Source organism: Mytilus galloprovincialis, chromosome 13 (assembly GCF_965363235.1).
Source record: "Mytilus galloprovincialis chromosome 13, xbMytGall1.hap1.1, whole genome shotgun sequence".
Classification (NCBI taxonomy): Eukaryota; Metazoa; Mollusca; class Bivalvia; order Mytilida; family Mytilidae; genus Mytilus; species Mytilus galloprovincialis.
The window spans coordinates 50,961,623-50,974,454 of NC_134850.1; the positions used below are offsets into that span (position 1 = coordinate 50,961,623).

Genomic DNA, 12,832 nt, shown 5'->3' on the forward strand with positions numbered 1-12,832 from the left:
TAAACATTTTTTATTCGACCGTCACTGACGAGTCTTTTTAAGACGAAACGCGCGTCTGGCGTAAATATAAAATTTTGATCCTGGTATCTATGATGAGTTTATTTACACATGTATCATATTACGATTTAAGTGGTTTTGAATTTATTGCTGATACGTTGTGTACGGAATCATTAATGCAAATGGTGTTTGCTTTGTCATGGAACTAAAGGTTCATTGATTATTATTATACTTCACGTTTAAATGCCAGATTATGATTGGATAATACGAGATAGACAATTTACTATATCCAATGACGGAGCGGGAGACAATTTTTGGAATGTCACTCTGTCATGCAGACCAATCAAAAATCTATAGTTTGAAGAACAGTAAATTGACATCAAATGACTAAAGACAATGCCTAAGTTTTACTTTTTGGCTCAGAATGTTCCCATTAATATCCCTCGAGAAAAAAAACGCTGTCAACCTTGTAAAACCACTGTTTTTAATGACAAATTATTAAATAACAACATAACATCTTTAAAAAGATAAATTTTATTTATTTCTATTATAAACCTTGACTTTATTTCCATTCACAAAATAATTAACACATATCGAAATGAATAATTTTATGTGTAACACAAGACACCTTCAGCAACAATCAATATTTATGAAAATATAAAATAGAGTATGCCTTACTTTACTGTAAACATTCATAAAATCGTCATTTATTCTTATCCATAATATGACATTTCATTGCTGTCAATTTTCTTTGGAATCTGAGACAATATTGATGCAAAATACTATCTGAGAAATTCTCGACTATAAATTCATATTCCTATTTCATTATAGAACATGCAGCTATTGGAACATTTTTAAAGTTCGCTCCTCTCAGTGGTACGTCTTTATGAAATGCCTAAAACTATGTTGGAATGTAACTTCATCATATTTTCTAAATGAATGCATTTTTTTTACATAAATAAGGCCGTTAGTTTTCTCGTTTGAATTGTTTTACATTGTCTTATCGGAGCCTTTTATAGCCGACTATGCGGTATGGGCTTTGCTCATTGTTGAAGGCCGTATGGTGACCTATAGTTGTTAATTTCTGTGTCATTTTGGTCTTTTGTGGATAGTTGTCTCATTGGCAATCATACCACATCTTCTTTTTTATATGTGTGTAATAGTTCCTTTAAAAAAAAATCATATGCATTTCATTCATACAAGGCTTTACAATAAAGACATGATTAAAAAAGTTTAAATATATATTGAAATGAAATGCAATAGAATTGAAGTGATTTAATTCATACAGTACGCACAAGTTTAATATAGTTTATGAATACCTAGTACATATTTTCTCATTTCTAATTATTCAGATGATTTTATTTTCATATATGTACAATTATCAATTTAGTTCTTAAATGATAATGAGTATCTAATCTGTTATACAATCAACTGCTATCTAAGTTACTTAGAGTAGAACCAAAGTCATGTTGAACATTTACAAATTCTGAATACATATTCCCGTGATATTGTATATTTTCTTCTTCTAAAGGTCTTTGTTGAACTATATCATGAGTTGAGGACGGTGTGAACATCTTTTCTTGATCTGTAGATGATGATAAAGGCACTTCGTGTTGTAGAAGATGATCGGGTGTGATATATAAAAGTTCTTGAACGAGTGGTGTACCGGCTTGTGTCGGCAATGACATTTCAATATTAGCCTTGTTTGAATCTGATTCTGTGAATACAAGAATGTAAGAATATGAACAAACAATTTGCTTTTTTTCATGTAATGTTGAATGGTAAGTTATTCGATCCCTTAATTTAAATTATAGCAATTTTGAATTTTAAGTTGATATTGTATAGGTGGTAAAGCGATGGTTATTATTTTGTTTAACTTCACGTAAAGGGTAACTGATATATCTAAACAAAAATATTGACAGAAAAATTGAAAAAAAAACACAACCACCGATACCCAATATACAAATAACTATGGTCCAGACAGACATTAACAAGCGAATGGAGATAATCAGAATGGAGCATATTCGAAACATGGGTGCACATACATTTTTTCCCTTAGAATAACTTTATCAAGAAAACCAACAGAATTGTACATTTCTGGGAAAGTGAAGAATTTGGATAGGATGATTTATTTTTACGTGTATTTTTGTAATAATCAGTGTGATACTAAAAAAAATAAGCTTTTCTTATACTATGAACAAAAATCTGATATGCTAATTACGTTGACCTTTCTTATATACATCTTGTTGTTGTGTAAATATATTGGCTTGATTAAGTTGTTTCACAATAACATAATAATTTAACGTTAGTATTTGTACCACGCAAGAATATCAGTTTACACATAAATAGTTTATATTGTTTTGTAATAACATTTTCAGTATAAGTTAAAAGCCTAAAATCATTAGTATCATTACCAACATACCAAGTTCATATTCAAATGGTTTTATATGCGCCACATTCCTTTCGCATTCAAATGAGGATTTGTGATCTTGAGCTTTTGTCGTATATAGACATTCTGCCTGCTCAACATTTATCTTCACATCTGGTAACTCTGATGAGTAAGATTGAACTCCAATAGATATTCCAGAGTCTGCCGAGTCCGACAGCAAGGGTTTGTTGTTTCCTTTATTTGTATCTAAGGAAGTATCTTGTACTTCGTCTACAATAAAGTAAAAAATTAAAAAACATACACTTTTGGAAGAGATGATTTGTTGAAACTAGATGTATCAAAGCGACACGAATGGTCCCGTCTCAAAATGTTGAAAAATCTGCAATTTCATTTACAAATGTGGACACAAACATGATGGTAGTCTCACATTTCAAAAATCAGCTGAAAATCTAGAGGCGTATAAAAAATAAGTCTGTATAACTGTGATTTTCAACAATTTTCAAAGTTGTTAACCCTCAATTTTGACAAAAATTAGCGGAGCTAAACGAAATTTAGACTAGATCTGCAACTCCTCATAGTTAGTTCACATACAAAAAGCAGCCCAATATCTGAAAGCATTGGAAAACAAGTCCGTATAAATGCAATTTTTCAAAAATTTATAAAAGTCCAAAGCCCAAAATTACGGCAAAAATTATCCGAGTGAAACAATACTTGAACTTGATCTGTAACTCATCATCTGTAACTCACATATCAAAAATCAGCCCCAATATCTTAAGCGTTTAGAAAAAAAAAGTCCGTTTAACTGTGATTTTCAACAATTTATCAAAGTCCATAGCCCGTAATTTCGGCAAAAATTAGCCAAGCAGAACAAAACTTAAACTTGATCTGTAACTCATCTTGGTTAACTCACATGCCAAAAATTATTCCAATATCTGAAAGCGTTTAGAGAAAAAGTCCGTATAAGTGTGAGTTTCAACAATTTATCAAAGTCCAAAGCCCGTAATTTCGGTAAAAATTAGCGGAGCGGAACGAAACTTAAACTTGATCTGTAACTCATCATAGTTAACTCATATATCAAAATCAGGCCAATATCTGAAAGCGTTTAGAAAAAACACCTGTATAATGGTCTGTTGCGGAATGACGGAATGACGGAATTTCGGAATTATGGAATTACGGAATTTCAGGATAACAGAATTATGGTAAAACTTTGTTGCGGGGCCATAGAAATTCATCGTTGAATTATTTTTTTTGATAAGCTTTTAATATAAATTGCTACGAATCCTTTTTTGCCACAACTTTTTGGAATTTTGGATCCTGAATGCTCTTCAACTTTGTACTTGCTTGGCTTTATAAAAAAATTGATATGAGCGTCACTGATGAGTCTTATGTAGACAAAACGCGCGTCTGGCGTACTAACTTATAATCCTTGTACCTTTGATAACTATTTACCGAATATATAAAAAATAAAAAAAGCCGAAACAAAGTAAAGTGAAAATTAACGGGTGTCAGAAGTATAATAATTCAAAATCGTAGAATATAGGGAAATATGAAAATCTTTACTAATTAACAGCTGAAGATTTTGCCACTTGATAAGAGCATCATTTTGTATTTTCCTTGGAGTTCGGTATTTTTGTTATTTAACTATTTTATTAAAAATGGATTATTGATACATGAATTATAAATACCTTTTCTACATTTTCCCAACACATCTAATTTTTTGCATGCACAGATTATTACAACTAAGCCAACCACAGCTACCACCGTTATAACCCATCTATAAGATACAAATTAGAATAATAAAACCTCTCCCTTCATCGTAGGTGGTGCATTAGAACAATGTATTCCAAATTGATAAAATGAAAAAGAAGTACTCTAAGTCTCATGTTTTCACAATTGTTTCCTGCAGAAAGACATATAGTTCTCTACAAATAGCAGGTGCTTTTTAAAATAAATGATGCTTAACTTCATTGTAACTCTAATAAAATTCTTCAAAGTTGTTTTCAAAATTACATTAGACTGTATGTATGAGCATTAAGTTAACAAATAAAAAACACTCAGATCTCTGAATTTTATCTTTACATTTTTTTCTCAAATTTTATATTATATCATGTATATAATATATTAATTGTTATGTTATTAACTAATTTTATGAAGCAGTCATATAGATATAATTACATACCTCCCAATTTTCCATTCATTTTCTTCAGGATGACTTTTTGCTTTATGTCCTGAAATTATCGAAAAAACAATTGGTAAAGTTTTGTTTGTTTCCTAAACATGCTTGCAATTTGTTAAACCTTTATCCGCATGGTATGTATATGAAGACGAAAGTATGTTGCTCAACTGTAGTAGAACTGTAGAAAGCATTGAGAAACCTTTTTTTAAAGGTTGCTGGTTTTGCTATTATAAACAAGGAGAGCAAACTAAAAATGATAACGGGACTAGGGTTACTGATATTCCAGATTTTCGTCCCCTTGTGGATTTTGATGGTGATTTTGTTATCTTCAGTATGTTTTCTAAACGATTTGCTGAAAGTCAAGAGAAATTGGTTTAAAAAGATACCTTATTTCCAAACATTCCAGATTATTTGCATTTTTTCTGCAGGTATCTATTACTTTATGAATGGTACGCCAATGACATTTATTTTAACTATTAAACTTATAGGATATAAATGTAAGTTAAAATTACCTGTATCGTTTGTTTGTCTTGAAAATGGTATCACAACTGCGTCTTTAAGTGGTTTAAGATTGTTGAATTGGTGTGCATCCCTTGAAAGAAAAGTATTTATAATAATATTAGTAATAATCATTCATATAATGAAACATCCCTTTCAAATAATCTTTACCATTGGTATACTGTTTAAGATAAACAAATACGACAGCTTTGTTATCAGTATCTGACAAAACTGGTACAGATATTCGCTGCACAGTTCGTACAGCTTCCAATTTAATTCGTAATAAAGAGATTTTGTAAGGTTGCCAATGAGACAATGTCCTACAAAAGACTAGTTTTGAGATCGTACTGTGCTGACTTGTAGTGAAGAAAACATATTTTAAGATATGTTCGGTAACATTAAAGGTTTAATCTTTATTCTAAGTTCATAAAGTTTTCATTGGTTAAACACCAACCAACAACAAAAAACTGAACACAAAGTTTTCTTACCTTTTATCTATACATGAACCATTGAGTGTCAATCTAGTTCCTATTGGACATTTTCCTACAAACAATTGACAATTACAGCCATTGTAACCAAAGTAGTTTCTTCCTGTGTCACATATGCATGGAATTCTACAACCAGATCTTGGCAAATAGTCAACTCTCTTAGACTCTACAAAAGTTAAATAGTATCAAATGAATAGACTCAATATTGAGGTAAAGAAAAAGAAAAAAAGGGGGCAAGGAAATGATTTTATCTTCATCATCGAATTCTATGCTTTATAATGCCAAAAATTAAATTGTAGTTTAATTTTTTAAATTTAAAGTTTTAAAATTTAAATACTAGTTTTGAAAGAACAAATCAAATGTTTTCTCATTGGCTTATAGTTCATTTGTTAAAATAGAAAATGAAGGTTAAACTATCAGCATTTGTCGTTTTTAACTTCTTACGAATCAAGGTTCATGTACTGGTATAATCTGGCGCAATCTAAGATGTTTCCTTAAATAACTTTTTTTTTACAAGTTGTGGTTCAAAAGCCTTTAAGGAGGTTGACAATAAAGGAAACAGTAGTAAATCGCTGTTCAATTGTCATAACTGAATTGGAATCACAACCTTTTGGAATTTAATGCAGTATCGGCATAATGCTTACCGAATTAGGGTTTCTCAGATGCTTTTCCAAGTCACAATTATCTAAAAGACTTCTTGCAAATTCGCACACATGTCTATAACAACCCTTTTAAATTCAATTAATTCATGTCAAAAGACGTTCCCGAATATGAATGATCAATATCAGCTTTCTCAAATCTGTATTAATTGGAGACACTTCCGTGAATATACCAAATTAGAATGACTATGTTTTTTGGAATTTAATTTATCAATGACAAATTTTGGGGTATAAAGTTTCGAAAAATTATGGTTGACATGTGCATTTCTCCAGTATTACCGTTCTTACAGAAGGAAACAAGAAAGACACAAAAATAGTGGGCTTAACTTTATCATCATGATAAATGAAAGTGTGTATAAACTTACCGATCGGACAGGAATCGTACTTAGTGCAAGGGTGAACACTGTTAGAATTAGTCTCATCTGCTAACCATGTAGAGCCTTTACACTTCATACATTTATCTTCACCAAAATTGCTGCTGCATGTTTCCACGTAGTATCCTTAAATGCAAAAGATATATATAAACAATTGAGAAATATATTTTCTTATTTATGACAATACAAAGTTACAAAAACAAAGTATAGAAGAAAACTTTTTTATAAACTAGCTAAATCGTCTTATTTCTAGTTCCCGAAGATACTCTAAGCTTAAGACCATCAAATAAAAGAAAACTTGTCTGAAATTACAAATTGTCGTATAATTTATCACTGCCTAATAACAACAAATATCTCTGAATAATGAATATGTATGTTGAAATTAATGCTGAACCGAAACAATTGAGAAAAAAATGTCCTTTGACAGCATGTGATATAATAAAAAAAAACTATTGATGAAATTTACGAAAATAAGAGATAACTACCTGCTGTACAGTTTTTCTCTAACTTCCTACAGCAATAATGATCTTGTTCAGTTTTGTTCTTCCAGGATGACCGCAGAATGTAATTCATTGGACATTGTTTATCCGTGTTCATTGCCAGGCCTAACACTGGTATTATGCACAAGAGGAGGAACATGCAAGATATATTCTGATTCTGAAATGAAATGATAAAAAATCCGTGAAAAACACGTGCGTATGTGAATCAATTTAAAATATATAGGTTTGTTAATACCGAAATATTTTTCTTCATCTTTACAGTTGTGTGGAGTAGCTGGTAATACAGACTTCTATAACCTAATTGACTGCTCGACGAAAAGAACAGGAATCGGACCAGGATCCTACAAAGTACCATTTCATTGAAGTGTGAAATTGTGATTTGGTGCACCAAATTTACAGACATTAATCTTATTGTAGTAAAAGAATATACAGACACACAGGAGAGTGAAACTGCTTTAATCAGAATAATGATGATAACACTCAACACGATATTTTATGTTTGAAAATAGGGGTGCAGCATCTTCTATGCAATTTTAAACTCCTATCCAGTAAAAAATGTCACTTCTAATAAACATCAGGGAAACCCGGATACATGTCAGATTGAAAACAGTAAATTTGTGAAGAGCAATCACAATATACAGGTTATAAAAACACACGTTTAGTTAAAAACAAAAGTCATCAGTAACGCTCGAATATTTTTTAAAAAAAAAGGACCAAACAAAGAACGAAGTTGACGAGCATCGCAAACCACAAAATCCTAACAGTTTTACCAATTACAGCTAGATAATTTAATCCTAAGGTAGAAAATCCTTAGTATTCCGAAAAATCCAAAGTTTTGTATAATGTTAATGTATATATATATGATAATTTATATCAACACATAAGTGCTGAATGTTGAGCTGGAGGTACCCTCGGGGAGAAAAATCCACCAGCAGTGGCATCAACTCAGTGTTTGTAAAGAAACTCATCATAAATACCGGGATTGAAATTCTGTTGAACATCATTATAAGTATCAGTATGTGTCGGTTCTCCTCATAACCTATAGCTAGTATGTCACATTCATTTGTTTATTTGTAATAAGTGAGAACTAACTATGTAAAATATTAATTAATAATATATATATAGATAAGATAAGAATTCAAGGAATTGGGAAGACCTTTGGTACTCATGCTTTTGATTGTCAAAATGATTATATATATATGTCATAATATATAAATATAAGTGTATGTAATTTTAACATGTTTAATGTTTTTTTTAAGATAAGTGACAGTAATTATTTTATATAGGTATTTGTACAGTTTATTTTCATTTTTCAATTCTTTCGAAGAAAAGAAAAATAATAACAATTTCATGTAGACGCACTTACAAATCTAACACTCATTTCAAGATACATCTCGAGCTCTGTAATGTCTTAACAGACTAAGATATTATGCAATGCCTATTAATATACAGTGGAAATTTTTAGGATTCTAAAAATAACTTACAAAAAACACACAACAGAGATCTATTTTAAGTATCTTCCCACTATGGTTTTAAAGATTGGAATGGGGTACAATATTAATAAAAAAAAAAAAAATCGAATTAAATGAAATGAAATGAAATGTTATAATGATTGAAAAGCAATAACCTAAACGTGAAAGATGAAATTCTTAAACTTTTAACCTGGATACCCGAGGTCACGTGAATGATATTGCTTATAAAGTTAGTCGGTAAAATTTCTTTTATGGTATATAACGTTGCTTTTATAAGAATAACTGGGAGTAAAATATTTACCTTCATCGTGTTGCATACTTTAACTTTTCCAGTATTTTTATTCAAGTCACAATTTGTGCAGATATCTTTTTGCTCCAAATCTACACTGACATCGAACGATCTCGAAAGAATTTCTGGTTTTATCTAGTTTGGAAATTCCCTAAATATTTTAATATGGGTTGATCATGCTTTGGGTGTGGTTACATTTCTTTGTTTGTCCTTTTTGTTGAACTATAACCTAAACGTTATTTAAGGGGGCTCGAGGGTATAAATCTTTTTTTTTTAATATAGGATTTTGCTAATTTTTCTATAAATTAACATACTTTTAAAAAGTACCATAGCATAAGTAAAAACTTATATTGTGATAAATAAAATTTGTAATGGTAAAAAAAAATGTTAAATTTGTTTGCTGAAATTGTTGTACCCAAGAGCCTCCTTAATTATAACCTTAGATTACTTTGTGATTTTCCTATTCCCTTTTCAATGGCATTCGTTTTGGTTAACCATAAAGTGGAATGTGTATTTGTAATTTTTTTTTGGCAGGTTTTAGTGAAAAGTCTATGTAGACATGTGATAATTTGAAGATGACCCCTATACAATCGTTTATTTTACAATAAATATAAAAGTTTATCCAAAATATAATAAATTGATTCAAAGCTAGATTTTCAGCAATCTATAGAATCGGAAAAATAATTATAAATTACTTCTATTATATGATTGAACCAAACTCGAAAGCTTAGTCAAAATGAATATTTTTGTGATTTGTCTTTTATTTACAACTATTGTAGAAAAAAAACACTGTATAGATTTCATTCATCTGAAGCGATTTTCTTGATTTACCTTCATCTTGAACGCTCAAACATAATGATGTACATTGCTATGTTTTTATTTACCAAAAGGTATCTGAACGAATACATGGAATAGCCTAGTCCATCTAAGGACAAAGCAATTTGTTAAAGACGTCATACAGGTGTCGACACTTTTTCCAAACATCTTGAAAACAAGTAAATTCGACAAGAAGCATGCCAACAGCTCATTAGATATAGATTCTAAAAAAGTTGGAAAATATCACAACACATAAAATTGAGAAAGGAAATGGTGAATATGTCAAAGCGACAACCACCCGACCATAGAGCAAACAACAGCCGAAGGCAACCAATGGGTCTTCAATGTAGCGAGAATTCCCGTACCCGTAGGTGTCCTTCAGCTGGCCCCTAAAATATGCATAATAGTACAGTGATAATGGACGTCATACTAAACTCCGAATTATACACAAGACGCATGTTTTGTTTTATCTGCAAACCAGATTTTTTACATTGCATTACATGCATGCATCTACCGTTGGTATGTTTTTCAAAGCTCAGGTGATAAGTCAATGTAATACAGATGTCTTTTCAAAATAGATAAAAGGTAAAATAACAACAATACCGTACTCCGAGGAAAATTAAAGACGGAAAATTCCTTTAAATCAAAAAGCTCAAACACATCAAACGGTTAACGAATGGATAACTGTAATATTCCTGACTTGGTACAGACAGTTTCTTATGTAGATAGGGGTTGGTTAAACCTTATATTGCGAAGTAGATAAAAAGATTGATGTTAATGCTACTGGAATTTTCTACTTCGAAGACCAGAATTCAACAATCCTTTGCTGACATAAAATATTATTGTTACAGTCATGTACTATTAATAAACTTTCCATTAAGTATAAAAAATATCCGGATACCAATTTCTTTCTATCCAAAGGTATAGATTTGGAATAAATATTTGAAATTATAGTTAACTAGTTATAGCTGTTTCGTCGTCGAGTGTTGTGGTTATTTCCTGTAACGTCTGTTCGTTGAATGCCAAGATCGTTGAAACCTAAAAATACAGTGAAGGCATATGCATGATTTTAGAACATATTTTGTTGAAATTTGGGTTAATGATTAATTTCTCAGTTCTTTATTAGTTATCTTTCAAACTGTATTCGATTGCCACTGGTGAGTCTTCTGTAGATAAAACGGCTTTCTAGGGTAATAAATGGCAATTAAAGCGACAGTGGTTTTCCCATTGTCGCTGGTATAACATTATGTGGGGTTTTTTTTCAAAAGTGCACAATTGCATTCATACAATAAAAAAAAACAGGGATCAAGAAACAAGATGAACTTGTATACCGATGTTCAAATCTCTTTAATCTATTTAAAAAAAGCAAATCAAGGTAACACACACAAAGCTTGAGGGAATGGCATGAACTCCAAAAGCCTGTTTTCTTTTATGCGTTTTAACAACCACTGGGTTGATAACACTATTTGCAGACGCTTCGAGGAGTATTACCAGGGCTGTGGTCATGAAATATGATTGTTACAGTCATTTGCTTTAAATTCATTGTTCTTGAAACTTCACATCAATGTGTTTTCCTACTCCAAGTCATTGAAAGCCATAGCCAGATTTAGCTCAACTCATCGGAATCTGTTTTCAATGCTTTAAAATTTCGTTATTGATTTGGTTTTCCAACTGTTTAAGTCAAGTGAAGTTGATAAATCTAGCGTCTGGAAACTTAATTATAAGCCTGGTATCTTCAATGGGTGCTACATGTGCAAGCAGAATATGCTAGCTCGTCAGGAGCACATTATATCGACCCAAGTTTTGGATAAGGTTCATGTTGCTCAGTCTTCAAACTTCTTAGATGTGTATTGTATACTTTTGTTGGCTTTCGCCTTTGTTTTTCATGTGTTTTTTTTTCCATGACATTGTCTATTTGATTTCCACCCATCAGTTTGAATATCCCTTTGGTATCATTCTCCTCTCTTAGATAAGTTGTTTTACATATTTTATAGGCACTGGCTACGGTAACATGGAAATGTAACAATAATAAAATAATTATTGTTACATTGGAGACTAATTGCCGGAATGCAGGGTTGGGTAGAACTGATTAATTACGAATGTAACGATAATAATTTATTAAATAAAATATTCAATCGCTATGTCATAAATACAAAATTAAGAGGCGATATTTCGTCATTCTTAGTGAATTCTTCCAGAATTAACAAATAAAATAACAAAAACACCGAACTATGAGGAAAACTCGAAACGAAAAGTCTCTAATCAAACGGCAATACCAAAAGCACAAACACATTAAACGAATGGATAACAAGTGTTATATTCCTGACTTGGTACAAGCTTTCTTTGATGTAGAATAGTGAGATGACATTATGTACATACAGGAACGTAAAGTCAAAGGATGGTTGTAGCTTCTTTTCATTTTTCAGGAAGCGTTTCATCCACACAAGACTAACCAGTGACACTCAGATGAAAAAAGTTCCAACGCCGAAACAAGTACAAAGTTGAATGTTCTATATAAATTATGCCTATGAATAAAAGAACAATTCGACAGAAGCTAGGTTGATTTCCATATGAATGCCGATTGAACGTTGAAAACCAAGTCCTCCAAACGTTACAAATATGTTGTCAATAAAATGACAAGAATGGGAAAAACTGGTGTAATGGGTAAAAATACGAATGTTTTAATAATATTGCAAGAGGAAAGACAAGTAGAGTATATATACTGTAAAAGATCTATGGATTTTTTATATTTACATTTGAATCACATCATCCCTATAGAATGTAGTTTTGAAGTAACTCAGCATCTATTTCTGATTAAATTGACAATTATTTAGAAAGAGGTTTTGTTTGAGCACTTGCTAGACCCAGCAAGATAATGTTGTGTATAAGGACGCTTGTATAGTTTATGTACCCAGTATAGTGAATGAAGATACAGTGCTTCATCTTTAGTTGAAATACCAAAAGGAACATAGACATAGAACAGACATGTGATTGTTAAGAATAAGCTGTTTTTAGTGTCGACTTGTAGGAGTTTAATGTTGAATTTCCAAGCGAATTATTTGAGAAACTTAAAATATTGATTATAATGTTAAAATCACAAAACTTTAAAACGACAAAGTACAAAAAAATATATATATTTGTTCTTAAAAATGACAACTAAAGTTCTGTAAAACA

At 31.0% G+C, this 12,832-nt stretch overlaps 1 protein-coding gene across 1 annotated transcript; it reads right to left on the reverse strand.

The window, feature by feature from the left end:
• Positions 1–515: 515 nt before the first annotated feature.
• Positions 516–8,964, reverse strand: LOC143057747 (uncharacterized). Its single transcript, XM_076231131.1, has 9 exons — positions 8,855–8,964; positions 7,067–7,238; positions 6,573–6,707; positions 5,549–5,714; positions 5,075–5,154; positions 4,566–4,614; positions 4,072–4,160; positions 2,420–2,656; positions 516–1,714 (listed from the first exon to the last, which is right to left on the reverse strand). Exons 1-9 carry the CDS (start codon positions 8,858–8,860, stop codon positions 1,425–1,427), a joined length of 1,224 nt encoding a protein of 407 aa, XP_076087246.1. The 5' UTR covers positions 8,861–8,964; the 3' UTR covers positions 516–1,424.
• Positions 8,965–12,832: the final 3,868 nt, after the last annotated feature.